This window comes from Cololabis saira, chromosome 21 (assembly GCF_033807715.1).
Source record: "Cololabis saira isolate AMF1-May2022 chromosome 21, fColSai1.1, whole genome shotgun sequence".
NCBI classification, from domain to species: domain Eukaryota; kingdom Metazoa; phylum Chordata; class Actinopteri; order Beloniformes; family Belonidae; genus Cololabis; species Cololabis saira.
In genome coordinates, this window is record NC_084607.1 from 19,167,631 (window position 1) to 19,184,900 (window position 17,270).

At 40.5% G+C, this 17,270-nt stretch overlaps 1 protein-coding gene across 1 annotated transcript in view; it reads left to right on the plus strand.

The window, feature by feature from the left end:
* The window catches only part of coro7 (coronin 7), a 126,387-nt gene that overhangs the window by 37,245 nt on the left and 71,872 nt on the right, over positions 1 to 17,270 (plus strand). Inside the window, exons 8-9 of the mRNA XM_061712480.1 lie at positions 7,404 to 7,487; positions 8,223 to 8,305. Of these exons, the coding sequence (XP_061568464.1) occupies positions 7,404 to 7,487; positions 8,223 to 8,305 (167 nt within the window). The remainder of the gene's footprint in view (positions 1 to 7,403; positions 7,488 to 8,222; positions 8,306 to 17,270) is intronic.

Here is a 17,270-nt window from a genome sequence, read left to right on the forward strand (position 1 = left end):
TGTTCATCATCTTCCTTCTTTAAGTCATCATCAAGCATTTCTACATAGGAAGAATTCACTTCATTGAAACTGTCCAGTAATTCATGAAACTTAGTGAGGTTGCCTTTTACTTCCTCTAAGAATTCCTGGCCTGTCATGAGGTTGTTTATAATGTTCATTCTCCTTGTTAAATGAGACATTTTCCCTGCACGGGATGAGCGTAAACGTGCAATTTCCTGACCTGCATCCATGTTAGCAGGCATATCCTGTTCCTCCAGGCTCTCCAATTCCTCCATTTTGTCACTCATGATTCATGAAAACAGAAAAAAGAGAAAAATGCTCAAAGAATTTGTTTTCCAGTTGCCTTCAAAATGTATTCAGAGCAAAAAGTTTGGTTGAATCATTGCATCAAAAATGTTTGTTTGAAAAGGACTGAAAAATGAACGTACCTCAATCAGTCCGACACACAGCTCAATATATGTGTAGAAAGCGCATCCATGCAAGCTCTTTGATTTCAAACTAAATCCTTAGAGCGCTCGCTTCAATTCCACTCCATTCGTGGATCCATGGCGTCATTATTGACATTTGAAGTGGCAAAAACAGTGAAAGATGGTTTGTCCATTAACCCCTCTTCTTTCCTTTGTTTGAAATGTTGGCCACATGGAACACAGGTACCGACTTCTAACTGACTCGCAGCATTTCAGCAATAAACCAATGATGACGTATCCATTCCTTGCGGTGTAACAATGATTTATTTACAAAAACAAATTTTAACACTGGGCTTTATGCCAAAATAATGAGTTTGCTGAGCTGAGCATGGCTGAGGTCAATAATGGTGTCCGCCTGGCACCTGCTTCCTCCACCAAGCCCAAGGACAACCCCTATATGGGAGTCAGTGCACCGCACCAGGTCACCTGCAGAGGGCGTACACTGACAAAAGGGATTAGACACTCAAAAAATACAGGGTGAACAGAAAACTTCATTATGGCTCTAACACTTCATTTAGATTTACTGCTTCACTAAACAGACATGTTTTTGGATTGTGAAATGAAGTTAGAGAACTTAAACAGCCACAGTGCAATCCCACACAGGAGGCTTGGACCCAGAACCTTTTGGTGTGAATCACTTACACTTATGCTCAAACTGATGCTTAGCAGATTTAGTGTTTTTTCCATATGCCCTCTGCAAACCAGATTTCCAGAAATGAAGGGAGGTTTTTCGAAAATGCACCAAAAGATAAATCGGTTAATTTGTTATTTCTTTCATATTTTCTTTAAGCAGACATACAGTAAGTTATGAGAAAATCATTGATGTTTCTTCACTGACAATCTTGGAAGTATCTACAGATACTTCCAAATACAGACTTTTGTCAGGACCATATTCAAAAATAAGGTGAGAAACAACCAGAAAAACTAAGGTAGTTTCATTCTGAAAGATTCTATTATCAATAAATTAATTAGTACCTGCTGAGGGTGTCAGAGATGTATATAGTAAGAGGATCTGCCAAATGTTGAGGCTTTCCAAGTAAGAATGTGTCATTGCTCACCACTTTGTGCCAAACTCCATGAGAGAATCATTGATCTGTACATGAAAATATACCTCAATGCAAATAACTTAGTTTATTTATACATCTGCAGCACATGGAAAAAAGTAAATAAATCAAGCAGTCTGATGACATTTTGGAACCAAAAACACGTTCATCCATGTTTGACCAGGTCTGTGATCCATATACTCAAAGTGACTTGGAAATACTCTGACAATTCATTATCATTCAACAGTGCTGTCTGCCACCCCATCTAAAAAATATAATCTGAGCTATATTGTGCAAGAAGGATGTCATTTCAATAACTCCGCACACAAAATGCCACCTTGATTTCAAGGCACAAGCTCATTTCAGATGCACAGAAAGATGGTGCACACGTGCTCTGAGGTCAGATGAGTTTACATTTCAGCTTGCTTTTGTGGACAGCTAGCACTAAAAGAACTTCCAGGTTTATGTCAACAAATAGTGTAACAGCCATTGTTTTTAATCTTATGCAGGTTTCTCAGCCAGGGCATGGATGACTTGCACATGTCTGCAGGTGTTTTTGCAGAGGTATATTTTGGAAATTTGGAAAGACATATACTACCATCACGGTAAAGTTATTTCCCAGGATGTCTGTTTCTATATTGTTTTCTTCTGCAGGACAATGCCAAACCTCATTCTGCACAACTTACAACAGCATTGCCTCATAGATAGAATGTGTGTGCTTGAATGGCCAGATGTGGAGAACATTAAATCTGTTAAGCATCAGCTTGAACATTCAAGCTGTTGTGCCTCAGCACAGCTTCAAATCTGGTAGCTTTGTTGTGTAGTTTTATTCAAACACAGCATGATAATCTCATTAGTTACCGTAATTATTTCACAGGAAGTGCTATCATCCCACCGATAACGGTCGCTCAGCTGTACATCCATTAATGATTTAACATGGCTTGAAAAACGATAATAATTCAATCTGTTTACCTTTGAATGCAATATAAATAAAGTTGAAAGCTCCTGCCGTTAGCCAGGAATATGAATCAGAAGTAAAAGCTGTGTCGCTGTTTCAGCAGTTTAAAACGGTCTGAAATAAACTGTTGCAAGCTTGATGTGAATACCAGACCTTACTTTTGCCTCTGGAAGGAAATAAGCCAGTGGTGTTGTTGATGAACAGGAACGAATTCTCTATCTGTTTATACCACACAAACTTTCTTTTAAAGTCTGCATTTACTCTAGAAATCTTCATCACATCAGGATAATCTCCCAACAGCAGGGACTTATCAAGGCAAATATGAGATCCATTGCCTGCTTGAGACATAGTAGCTGCCCTTAAGTTGAAAAATTATCCCCGGTCATGACTGAGGTGTTTATTCAGTCCAGGACTTATTATCAACTGTGTCAGAAAACTTTTATGGTGTTACCTTCAGAAACACGTCTTAGAGCCAGGCCGGTAGAGTGTTTTGTAAACCTTCTCAGTGGATAAAGGCATTTTGGAGCACAGCAGGAGCTAGAAAACATCTGTTTAACATTCAAACGGTTTCAGTTAAAGCTCCGGTATGGACCAAGACGTATCATCCCTGAGAGAGGTGCAGAAGTGGAAGTGCACTTTTGATGTTAGGGCATGCATATGTTGTAATATCAAATTCCTTCAAAGTTGATAACAATACATTTATTTGGAACTACTAGTGTGGCCCACGTGCTCACATTCAGCTGGATGTTGAGGATTTATAGTTTATTTCAATGATGTGAACAATTCCAACAAAGGAGTCTTGGCCTAAGCTTTAAATGATAAAGGAAAGAGTTCATGTCCAAAATAGTTTTGAACGTGGTTTGTAGCTTAAGGGATATAACAAAAGTTTTTTTTTTCTTCTTTTAGACGAGGAGTGGAACTTCTTCCATGCTTGTCTGTGAGTGCAGAGCTTTGAGAACAATCTTGTCCTTGAATTAAAGCTTCCATGCAAGTTACGGTTTGTGTTTGGTTTATAGACTTTCACCATACTCATGCAAGTGAAAATTTGAGGTTGCAAGTAGGGGTGTCAAATTAGCGCGTTCGATGCGATTAATTAAGGTATATTTAGCCCGTTATGTTTTTTAATCGCTTAATCTATTTTTTAATCTATAACTTTACTTTTTCTATTTGCGAGTTGCCTTTATTATGAAATCTGTGTTTGTGCTTGAGTTGTGGGTGGAAAACAATCAGTCAGTCACATCTTGGAGTGGACATTGATTGGCTGTCACTGTGCTGGGCCTGTTTAGCTACGCTGGTAGACTCCCATTGTAGCCGGACAGGCCTGGGGCTTGAGTAGCGGAGAAGAGAAGTGAAGATGGAGCATCATGTGAAAGTGGTCAGTCCAGTGAATGGGGGATTTACATTTCTAAAACGCCCCGACGGCACCTTTGATAAAGGTAGAGTGACGTGTGTTCTTTCTGGAACTTTGCTCACCGACGAAGCAGCAACGATGTTACCACAGTAACGCTCTTCCCCAAACTAAACTTGAGGAGAGAACCACGCGCATGCGCACGTCTGCGACAGAGGCTGGAGCATGATCTTGCCAAGTGGATGTAAATGGCTAGGACTGTATCTGTTCAAGTCTGTTTAAAAAAAAAAAAAAAAAAAAAAGATTTTATAAAGCCAATTTTTTTGTTTTTGTTGTTTTTGATCTGCCACATTGATGTAATGAATTTAAAGGAAAACACTTCAAGTTGAGGGGCTTTTCTCAGCAATTTTTAGGTGAGATTAAAAAAGAAATAAATTAATTACAGATCTTAATTTATTAATTAATCGGTCATTTTTTTTTAAATTGCTTGACAGCACTAGTTGTGAGTTTTAGGGGAGTTCTTGATTGTATCTATACATGTGTATTTGCATTAACAGGCATTTTTATACATAAATCTTAGATATAATCTGAAGAATCAGTTTATTTCATGCAAACAAGATAAGATTGCCCGCTTTGCATGCATTTCTCACTACTGAAAATAAGTTTAAACAAGCGGTAATGCTTGGTTGGCAGGACACTTGTTCAATGTGATGCCTGCTCTATCTCCAAATAAATCCAGAGAACAAAAACAATTTAGGTGGAAGGTTAATGGCTGTTAAATGTTTGGTCAAGCTGATTTGAACATTTCCAGTTTCACATACTCCTTTTCCAGTTAATCTTCAAAAATCACAGAGCTGCAGTGGATTTATTTAAAAACCTGACCATACCTTTGTGTTATAATTACATTTTTCTGTGTTCCTCCTCTTATTCCCAACCTCTTGCCTTTCTGTTAGCGATCTAGCGAGGACTTGGATAGCCAGATAATTGTTACCCTCAAGCCTACTGTATTCAAGGCTGCAAGACAGCAGCTTAAATTCTTCCCATTTTTTTTGTCATCTGTGACCAGTTAATGGTTACAAAGAAATAAGGAAGTACCCTCTGGAGAGAGGCTGTAGGCGTAAAACACACAAAATAAGCCGCTATCATGCTCAGGCTTCCAGGAATGTTTTATATAGTTAGTGTGGCGATTAAAAGGGATAACAATGATTTGGGATGACACAGTGGAAATTTAATCCATAACCATCATGCCAGTTTGACTTCAGATTTAATGTGCAGTAACTAGGGAACTTAAAAGAAACATATTCTCATAAAAACACAATTTCCTGAGTTCTTGGTTATAGTTGTGATGCACAGATAGCTTGCCGTTTAACTGTGTCTTTTCATAATAGACGGGTTTAAGGGGTGGAACAAACGAGTCCACTCCACTAGCCTGACAAGCCATCCTAATACTTTTAATCTCAGACACAAAGCATTTTCCTTTTCACGAGTGAGACTTCATACAGTGAATGGGCGTAGTGTGCCATGCTGCCACTCCATACTGTGGACAAGAATGCATGGCACGTGGTGAACTAGCTAGGGCAGGGGTGTCCAAAGTCGGTCCTCGAGGGCCCGTGTCCTGCATGTTTTAGATGTGTCCCTTTTTTTATCAAACCGTGATACAAGGAGCTTGGGCATCAACAGACTATCCAACTATCCAGACTTTGTTGGCAAGGTGGTGACGACCGTTAATTTGAATCAGGTGTGTTGATGCAGGGAAACAACTGAAACATGCAGGACTGCGGCCCTCGAGGACCGACTTTGGACACCCCTGAGCTAGGGTCAAAATATAATTCCTGTGTTGCATTTAGGATCAATAAACCCTTGGCTTCAATGTTAATCTATTCTTCAGTAGCTGCGTCTCCAATACTTCTAGATTTGCACAAAAAAAAGGAATCCTGCAACGAAACGGCTCCAATTTGAGAAAAACTCCCAAATATCGCAAAAACCTTTTTACACTTTCAAGAGGTGGTTTTTCAGGCGACTTGATAATCCAGTTCCAGCATTTCCACATCTCTGGTAGCATTGGATGTGATGTAGCCGGTCAATCTAAAGTCATCAAAATCTAGTGTCCAGCCGGGATAAATGATTATTCTGAATAATCATTTGAATAATCATCTGCTGCCTTCATCATATGACTATTTCTCCACAGTGGTAGCAGCAATTGCAATAATTTGTCAAAGACTAAAGATGATTTTGTCCGTTGTCATAAATGTTGAGATTTTCTTTTTCATTGTTTTTGAAGAAAAGTCTTGCAGGAGAATTATGAGAATTACACTGATTCAAATAACACCGTTCAATGGACACGCCAACCCCCCGCAGCACCACCTCCATCACATATTTTCAGGGTTTCAGTTTTCTTCTGTTTTGTTCAGTTTTTAGAGGCTTAAACCTATAAAACTTGCTTTTAAAAAATATTTATGGGCTGCCTTTCATTGCTTTTTTAAAGACCTTTTCTGCTATGGCTGCTTCTAGTGCTGCTTTTCCAATGTGATAAATAACAAATATGGTTTCCAACTTCGGACTCGAAAAAATAGAAATAGAAGAAATGTCCTTGTCAGCATGTAAAATATTCAACAAAGCATTATTTGCCAGTGTTTAACTGATAAATACAGGCTTTTAGCTTGGTATTCCACTTAAACCACAGAAAATGTAGTAAGATTTAAAAATGTGTAAGGAGATAAAGATGGACAGATTGATGATTTTATGCTGAATTTGTGCCGTGGCATAACGCGATTTTGTGAATGGCTAACTGAATGACGTACTTTATGTTTTAGAGCAAGGCAATCCCAAACAAAGGTATGGGCATTTATTATGTCTAGTGTGTGATATGTTGGGTGTTTTAAGAATCAGACTGTAAAAAAAAAAATAAAAAAATGATGGAAATTCTACAAAAGGCAATTCATCTTGTTTTTTTCCTTTTTTTATTCAGGATTACAGTTCAGAATTACAGTACAGTATAGTGACTCACTGCTCAGCACAACATACAGTAAAAAATTGTATGAGTCATTTCATTTAAATATTTTGCCTTTCCAAACATTCGTCATTTCAACACTTCCAGCATTCTTTAGTTATTACCTCTGTCAACATGTAATATTTGTGGTTGGAGACCACCTATTAAACACAGCCCCCCAGTGCTATGTTGACACACAGTCACTATGGATACAAAGTTAATGATCTCAACACCATGAACACATGAACTTATGCTATGTCACTGTTTAGTAATCCAAGATACTCCATTCAGAAGTCCCCTTCTCTGTTATGTCAACAACAACAGGCATTCTTTTCACGGGACAAGTCCTGCTCTGTTCAGCACCTGGGAATCCTGTCTGTATGCATTCCTCGTCTTCCAGCTTTCTCTCTTCCATGCAAATCCCTCACTCATCACTCCACTCATTAACTTGAACTAGACGTCAAGTTTATGTTTAAGTTGGGGCTCGTCACAGATACCTAAATAAGTCATCATTGAGAGGCCAAGTCAGATATGTTCAAACTGTTGAACTGTGATGCTGCATTGAGTCACACTTTTTGTTTCATTGTGTGTCCCCCAGAGTGCCAAGAGCCTTCAGAGCAACAAGGATTCTCGCATCATGTGGGCCAAAGATGACCTGTTAGTGACCACCGGCTTTGATACGGTGAGAAACCTGAAGCACAGCTTGTGGGCTTTTAACTGACTGAGCGACTGATTGTCTCAGTGCTGTTTATTTTAATTTAATACTTAAAAAAACAAACTCTAAAAGGAGTAAAAGCAGGTGACTGTTGTATAATTTCAATATTTATGTTATTTAAAATATTTTTTGGAACCATACAGACTCAGCTAAATCCCTGGAATTGAAGTATATGATTTATTCACTGTTTATCATTTTAATAGTGATATTAAATCAGCTCTGGTTTATACAGAGTTCTTGTCATTATTAGATGATCAGGTGAGGTATGTGATCTGAAAAGACTGCTTTTGTCTTGTTTTAGCAGCCGCTAAAAGTTTTAGCCTCTCAGACCAAAACAAATTCAGCCAAAACCTAATAAATAAACCTATAAAACAGAGATATTTGGATCCCCTCCCCTACCTTTGTGTCAGTCTTTTTGCCTTAAAAAGGTATGATATCCAATGAAATGATGCTGTTTGGAAAGCATTTGTGTTCATTCACACCTGTCTGGACCATCAGAGAGCTTACGAGCAGAAAATATTAGACAGACAACAGCTGTTAACGCTTAATATATATGATATCTACCAAAACTGATAAATCTAAGGGAACAGTTGGGATTTGATCACGTTTAAGACTGTGTTGCTTCACTCTTCTTTTAACTGCCATGATCTGAAAACGAATGAACTGTTTACGGCGCTCCCGTTCTTATTTTTGTGTGTATAGATGCGTAGCCGGGAAGTTAGACTTTGGGACAGCAGGAAGCTGAACTCTTCAATCGGCTCGGTGTCACTCGGTACTTCGAGTGGGTGAGTACTACATCAGTCTGTGGTAGAAGTAGACCAATTGACCGAGCGATCTGGCCAATTGGCGGTTTTTCATTGGCTGAGTGTTACCACGGGACCCCGTGTTTCCACTGACTTCTGGGGTGGAAGAAGAAAGCTTTAACTTTCTGGCAGAAAACATTCCGTATTAAATTCTTACCTTCAGCTGTATGTATTCAATTTGTTTGGTAGGAGAGAAAAAATGCAAAAACCCAAAGACTGCTTGATTTTCATTGATAGTGAGCTTTAAAGTGTAGCTAATATGTAGCAGTGCCACTGCCCCAGGGATAAACAATTAAAAATCATTGAAAGATGTATTGGCAGCTACAATGTTATCAGTTGTGTTTTTTGGAAGCAGAGTTTGTTTCCTCGTGATCCCGTGGGAACAGATCTGCCCACACATGCTGCATAGCGCCATGTTCAGATACATGCAGCTTCTACTTTCAATAGAGTTCATTTTACAAACTCTAATTACCAGTAGTGCAACACGTCATTAGCATTAGTTTGCTGAAACATGAACATATTGGTCTATTTTTCACCTGTCGGATGCATTAAAAAAAAAAAATATTAATTGCAAGTGAATGATCGTGTTATTTGTTTATTACTAAGAGCTCCCTTAGCTCTAGAAAATACATTTCAAATAGTAGCTGTTTTAAATAAAGAAAAACAATTCAGTACATGTTTTATTTAGTCAATTCAGTTCAATTCAAAATACTTTTTTCATCCCCAAAGGGAAATTAATTAAAAATATTTAAATAAATGAAATTAAAGTATATTCAAGTATTTACTTAAGTTTGCAAATTTGTGACTATTATTATTTTTTTTTAAACTAGTGTGTCTTGTATGGTGCTGGAAAAGAAAATCGGCCCAACATAACCAGAAAAAAGTATGTGTATGATTTCTGAAAGCCGACAGTGGCTGTAGAGAAACTCATATGGCCGCTGTGGCGTTTGTGGCACGGGCCCCAAACTGGTAAACAGTAAATGTGATGGAGTACAAAGAGTGTGTCTGTGTTATTTGACATATCAAGCAAATATACGTGTGTGATATGTTCATATACAGTATGTGTTGAGTGTTTACATGAGCAGCATTACGTACAGTGGGCCTCCACATATAGGGTATAATTGGACCGGCATGTGGACCTCCCAGATGTCCCACACTATCCCTCTAGATTACTGCCATTTCCGGGGATGATGCACTCTCTGCATGCACGCAGCCTCTGCTCTGTGTCAGCTGAGGAGAGGCTGTCTGCATGCGTGTGCTCTGCGCCCTTCTGTCCATAACCAGTGCAAAGGGTCAGGACTCTGCAGTAGTCACACTGACACTTCTCCCCGCAGTTCAGGGCTTGTCATTTCTCTAGTCGCTCCGTTTATTTTTCCAAACGCGGCTGCAGAGGACCAGAGGGTAGCAGGAGCGTGGCCGGGCTCCAGAGAGAAGAGGAAAGGAAGGATGGAGGAGGAGGATAGGGAGAAGAGGGGGGTGGGAGTGAAGATTCCTTTGTCAGATCCAGTTCATGCGTTTTAGTGCTATTATAAACAGGTCAGCGGGCCAAGTTCTTCCAAACCAGAGCTGACCGGACTTTGTGAGGTCAGGCAGCGTGCTGTGGTGGATTAAGTCAATTTGTTATCAGTATTACAGTAAATTAAAGGCAGTGAGGAGGATCCAGAGTGTCACACAAGTGACAACATGTGCTTGTGGCTTTGACACAAGTATTGACTCTGTGTGCTTAAGTGTTTAGATCAGAGATGGTAAAGTTGTCGGTAATTTTAAACGGTTAAATTAATCGAAAGCTGCTATAAGATATCAGAATGAGAGTCAGTTTTTCTCTTCTACCTCCTTCTTCTGCCCTTGCCAGTCATCTCTTTTTCCTCAACTTCCTCTTTCATTCGACCGACATGAGCAGTTGCATGTCCGTGCACCTCTTTGCAATCATAACATTGTTTGGTTCCGTCATGGTTTTCAGGGAAATGGCGGATATTTGATGCCGTGCATCCAGTTGTAGCTTCCCATTTCTAAAGTAATGAGGAAAGTGAATGTCACACAATCCTTTGTCGTATTTATACCATATGTTTTGGGGTTTAAAAAAAAAAAAATCCCTCCAGGGGTTTCTCTTAAACCACAAAGAATAAAGTTGATTGGCTAATTTCGTTGGCGAGTTGGTCCATGTTTTCTCTGCTTATAGACAGAGGAATGTTAAAGTTTACTCAGAACGTGTTGTGCTGCTGTTTTGTTTAAGTGAAGGGAGCAGGCAAACTGTTTGAGGGTTTCTGCTGGATAGCCCTGCTCACTTGTTTATTTAAGATTCAGTGATTTTTCTGCTGGATGTAATTGTAGGTTCCCCATCTGCTCTGCACTGGCTGTCCTGTTTTAAATCACTTCAATCATGTTATCATGTACTGGGGTGCTGCGTCAAAAAGCTATCCCTCACGAGGCCAGATCCTCACCAGATGCCTGAACACCAGCCCTGATATAAAAGAGACGAGCAATCAAATGACAGATGAGACCTTGCCCTTTCCTGCCATTCTTTCTTTTTCTCCTCATTCTTCACGTCTTTTGGAAATATATCTGTATGGGATCTTCTATGTTTATTGTCTTGGCATCGTGGAAAGATTCACCCCCGTCTTCTCATCCCAGTCTTTACTTTTCACCACCTCCTCCATTTTTTTAAATACAGTTTTGATCGCATCATCCAGGTTTTGATCCAAGCTGCTGCTGCGGGCTGAGTCTCCGCTCTCGTCTGCTAATCTCCGTTATGGGAAACATCCAGAAGCCTGTCAAAGTTTTCAGGAGTTAAATTGAGGGGAAAAAAGCAACGGCTGTCTGCCAACGCTTCATAAATGTCTCAGAGCTAGAGAAACTATTATTACCACGATATATTAAACTACTATCTGCCGAGTTTATTTTGTAATCAGCAGTTTCCGATAAAAAGCAAGAGCCTTCATGTTTCTAGTCAACGATTGAGGTCACACTTTTTTTTTTCTTCAATTTTTATTTTAATAACCCTTTACTGACCTTATAATTCTTCATTTCTGGTTTCTTATCATGGTAGGTTTTGTGTGAATAATTAAGTTTTAGTTCAGCATTGCACCAGTGCGTGTTTCACGCGTATGACCAAGCAGCTATGCAAAAAACACAGAAAAGCAATATTGAAAAGGGGAAGCTGTCAACATTTTTCTTCGCCTCCCAGTAAATTGAGCCGTGCCATTGGACATGGCCTGGTCAAAGTCAAATACCCGCAGTGGGACATTTCCGCCTTGTCATTTTCGGCCTGAGGTGCATATATAGATGGATTTGTTCATTTTGTCTTGTCTGTTTTTAATAAACTGGACTGAGTTAAACACGCTGTGTAATTGGAGCAGTGTGCTGGCTCGAATCAGGTTCGCTGTGCTTGTCCACAACATTCAGTAGGACTGTTTTCTTTGGAGTGTCACAATATAAAGAGGCCCCCGGATCACGAGCCAGTAAAACCAGGCTGTGGGTGGAATATAATTTGGACGTGGAATAATGGAGGGGAAATGTTTACTTTTTTGGTTGGGGCTGAAACGGAGACCAAAGAAATGAGGGATTGAGGGGAGATGAATCTGAGAGTTTCAACTGTTCAAAGGTTGCTGTTACTACAGGCCAGTCTTTTATACAAGCTGCAGTTCTGGACATTTGAGAACAGAGTGGATCTCTGTGTACGAGTCTCTCCCTCGTACTCTTTCCGCTACAAACCTGAATTATAATAATGAGTTTAATTAGACCTTGAAGCCAGATGCAATCAGTGAACTTTACAACTGGGCATGATTGCAGCCAGCTTTCTGTGTAAGTACTTAAAACGTCATGATAATTATCCACACACTGCCACTTCAGCAGCTCCACACTTACTCTACAGAGTTGACACATCTACCTTTTAAATGTATTTGTCTGTGTATTAGATTGTAATTGTAACTTAATGCTGACAGCACGTTCTACAGGGGTCACTTGATTAAAATTCAGCATGATAAAGCTGTAACTTTAGAGATGTAGCTGGCTCTGACCTCTGTAATTATCCTCCAATGTGCTTCTCTTTGCAAGCACACATGAATGTGAACTCATGTACACTTTAAAAGACATGCATCTTCTCCCACTTCTGTTTTTTTTTCTTCTTTGGCCTCCTTTTTTAACTGACAAGAGGCTGATTAAAATAGATCACTGTGACCTGGCAGCCGTGAATATCCAGCCCGCTGATTGGAGAGGACGTCAGACTGTCCCTGGAGATTCAGCCAAACTGTTTTCTCAACCAAGTCACAGGTTACACAAAGAACCTGCCCTTCGAGGCAAACACTGCTGACAGACTGAGCTGTTGGCTGATGGAGAAACTTTGTATTGGACGAGTGGGACTGTCCAAGGTGTGATGCTCATACACACCCTCCTTACTGACTTTTTCTTCTCCCCTTTTTTCTTCTGTGTATTTTTGTACGTGGGTCACGCCTGAGAGAAGGGGCCAGGTTAGTGGGTGTAATTGAAGCAGGCTCCCTTTAATCAGACGGATTTAGAAGAAGCCTGTGCCCCACAAGAGACCCAGTTTTTTTTTTTTGCCTAACAGTACCCCCGCCCCCTACCCCTACTACCCCTTCGCCCTGGCCAGAGCACTCGAAAATCAGTCCCAGATGAAGGCTTTCCTGTGGGGATTAGGTGCAGCTGCAGCACTGCTAACTATACCAGAGCCCCACCCCCCACCACCACCCATAGGAAACAAAAATATCATTCATTGTTTGAAAGATAGTTAACCCCTGCCTTTTTTTCAGAGTTCACTTTCTACACACACACACACACACATATCTCATCAGAGCTTTGTTGTTTGGATGCAGCTCAGAAATTAATGCTAAGGTGGCCTGGAAGGAAACTCCAATCTTCAGTTGATCCCCAGGGTCAAGTCGATCGCTCAGCTGCTGCAGCCTCTCTCCAGGACAGCACTTGGGGAAGGGGTGAGGTGGGGATGGTATGGAGTAAAGATGTGACCGCACATGCTCTGTCAAAATAATGTGAACTTGCTGTCTGGAATCTGTTAGTCACTGGGGGTTTCAGTATTTGATTCAGTGAAAGGGGAGATTGACCAGGAAAAGTGGAAGAAAAGGAGGAGGACGGTGCTTTTGAAATGTGCTCATATATTTTCTAGATAGAGATATTGTCTCTTTATAAGCTTTTATTGCGCTGGCTATGGCAGCTCAGCTATCAGTCCCAACCTCTTTCTTCGCTTAAACACTTAATCAGAAAAATGTCTTATTTTTCTTTTGTGTCCTGTGATTTACTAGAAGCCTTAATGATTTAATATTCCTATGATTACTATCCTGTCAGGAATACAGCTGTTATCCTTCAACAAATCCTTTCTTTATCCTTACCTTACTTTTTCTTAGACCCTTTGTCTGTTGCTGTTACCCCCCTCTCTCATCTGTTTCTCACTTTTCTCTTGACACTTAAGAGATAAAATGGAAAACGGAGAGCTGGGATTTTGAAGGTGCTGGGGTCTGGGATTCTAATTAAGTGGGGTTTTTTTTGGTAAGAGGAAAACCTAATGGAACTGTGCAGAACTGGTAAAAGCACAAGGAAGCATGTGGAGCGTTTGGCAGGGGATATTTAATATAATTCACAGAGGGTTTTGATTTCATCCCGCAGGTATGTGCTCGGCACTCCGGGGATCAGAAGGACCCTTTTGTGTGAACTCGCCACAGACGGAAAAATAGAAAAGTCTCTCACCCCCACCTTCAGCTGCCCCGTTCCTTCCTCCCTCCTCCTCTTGTCTTCCAACCACTTTTACTTTTCTCTGTTTAGTTTTTTATTGCTTGGACTGTAATTTTATGCATGCAAAACAGGATTAATTGGTCAACACTGAAGAATGTCTTAATGACTCTAAGATGGATTATTTTTCTTTCTTTTGTGCAAACCCCATACCAGTCTTTCATAGTTTCAGCATATGAGGCAGTGTCAGACTTCACTTTCCATCATTAACAAAAATAGCCATGAAGTTGCACTTGCAGCCATGGATAGTGGGTTTTTTTTGCAGTTTTTTTTTTTTTATTCAACATCTGGAAAGTACACTTGCAATAACATTTGGGTTCTTTGCCCTACCAAAAGCCTTCACACTACTTTGGCTCATCTCAAGTTCATTTCAACACTCGTCTTCCTGCTCAGTGAAGTAAGATATCCAGTAGCGGGATATTTGATGGCAGCTTTGACGCAAGAGTTGCGGCTGAAGCAGAGATGGCACAGGTCATTGTGCAGAAATGTTAGTCGGTGCATTGACACTGGCAGATAGTTCATGCGACTGGATTGGTAGGTTGATGGAGATCGGCCAAACGCAAGTAGCTTGTATTAATCTTTACAAGGTCGTTGCAATGTTTCATTTGTTGTGCAGAAACATAAATCTTCTTTTTCTTATGCTCATTCCTTCTTTTTCTTTTACTGTGTTTGAATGTGTCTCTGGTGTCTGCATTTCAGTGTTATGTATTAATTCAATCCCACCTTTTTTTTTTCTCCTTCTGAAGTATCTTTAAGTGTGTGCACAAGTTTTTATAAAACATATGATTGCCCCTTTCATGAGAGTCAGAAACCGTGGCTCTGCAGGGCTCCCGTTTTTTAAATCATGTTTTTTTTTTTTTGGTCACCACTCACATCTTGGATACCTGCCACCTCTTTCTACTGTGGTACAAAAAAGGGTCTGAGTGATGGAGAGAAGTGTGTTTCTCATTAGTAGATGGTTTCCTCTGCCCCGCGTCCTGCCCGCACCCGCCCTGCTGCCTGGCCTCCGCTGCTGCCTCTGGGACTGCTGCAGATTGGCAGCCTGTTACCGCTCACCTCCTAACCTTACAAAGAATAATGGAGGCACTGAAAGGGAAAGGTGGAGAGCGTCTGGGATATGGACGAAAACAAAGATATGCACATGAAGTTCACATGTCTTTTCTGATCTTTCAGTAGAGAGAGCAGACGAGGTGGATCGTCTCCTTTATTGTTTTCTCTTTCATGATCATATATTTCCATGATAGAAACCAGCGATCTGCGGCATGTAACTGGCAGACCTGCTGACTGAAAAGGAAGCTCAAGGAAAAAGGGGGAAAAAAAGACATTGTTTTTTTTTCTGTAAAGAAGCCATCTGATTGGTTCGTGACCGGTGGCCCACATGTGGTCCTGACTGATGTCCCTTTCCATGTGAGCTCTATTTTTCAGCCCACACTATGGAAACATGTCACTTTCAGTGAAGCGGGAGCAATACTCCATGCTTAGTTGAAGCAGAAAAGTGCTGAGGCCGACGCTGCTGCTCACAATCTGTGTGTTGTGGCTTTCCGTTTTAAGCTGCCTGTTGTTATTAATGGTGTTGATTAACAGAGTGGGACGCGTAAACAGTACCCTAACATATGTGTCTGTTCTGAACAGTGAGCGGACAATAGAGAGGGAAATGTTTGGGAAAGAACTTTACGGCATCACGGCCTGCTGGATCTCACTTGTCTCTATGGAAATGTTATGACAACAAAAGCTGCTCTGAACCTGCAGGGCCTCTCTGTTTTTCTGCTCAAAGTTGTGTGCCTGACTGTGTGCAAGTGCACTTGGTCTTAGCAGATGAAAAAGAATTTCACCAAAATGTTATTGATGGCAGAATTGAAGAGGTGGTGGCCAGGAAATGATTTGACTATTGTGCAAATTATGTTAGAGTAGTAAAAGGGTATAAAAGGTGGAGGACCCTTGGTGGGGAGGGGAGGGGGACTTTAGTGTCCTTGTTGGAGATGAAAACTCTGTAGACTGGACTCATGCAGAGGACTTAAAGTCCTGTTTAAGGGCAGCTCACATCATTTTAGTAAGGTCAATTAGTCAACCAGCCTTTGTGTGGGCACTTTGTGTCAGGCTCCAGGGGCTGTCGACTAAAGAGTTGGGGACAAGTGGGAGGTGGGGTCTTTTGAGAGCTGGATGTTCTTTGTTGGGCCTTTTAATGACTTTTTTGCTTTCTTTGAAAAAAAAAAAAAATGTAATCTGGCAACACAACATGATGAGAAAAGCAGTGTTTCTTGTGGCTGTTTGGTTCAAGACGTTGTTTTAGTTTTAAAGCATCAACTTCTAAATCCACTTTAGCACGAGTAATTTGTTGTGGCACAATTCGTAGCCATTACATGTTAGGAAAGAAATTGTCTTAACAGCCTTACTTCAACCATCAGTGCAGATTTATAGATCTGTAAGGGTTATTGTTATAATTTGCTGCACTTTATATTCCTTGATGCGTCTTCTCATTCACATTCGTGTACCTGCAGAACAAGTATGTGTATATATGTCTAATATGTACCGGTGTATATATAAGAAAGAAAGGACCCCTTGGAGTGCCTGTTTGTGTGAGCTTCACAAAAGCTTCCCACACCTAGGCTCATGGATGAGTTGTAAGAGCCTCAAGCTGCACTGGTCACTCACCTGCAGGTGTGCTTTCTCTCTTATTTTTGTTGCGCTGTTACACACATGTGCAGGCCTAGACAGGCCTGCCTTTTGCTTTAATTTTTACGCACGTGAAGACCATTGCTAAACAGCATTTATCATCACTTAACAGGGGCTGACAGGTGGAGGGACATGGGCTTAATCACCCATGTCTCTTTTTAGTCATGCGTTCAAGCACAGCATGCATGTAGATGATACTTTACAAATGTGGTACACTTAAAAAGAAAACAAAAAGCAAGATACCCAAATATTTGTTCTTCTTCTGATTGTGTTGTGTTCCCTTCACGTCAAACTTGAGAACACATAAATATCATCATGCCAAGACATTAATTAAAAAACAGCTGTGGATGTTCCTTTCTAGTGAGGTTCTTTGTCTTCCAGCTCTGTGGATCGGGCCATAGGGTGATGGTGGAACTGTACCTTTGTTACGTAGCGTCTTAGACTAGTATTTTTGTCTACAAGGCAAGCTTAGAGAAAGATAAAGGCCCAGTTGTACACCTCTGTGTGAAAATATTTT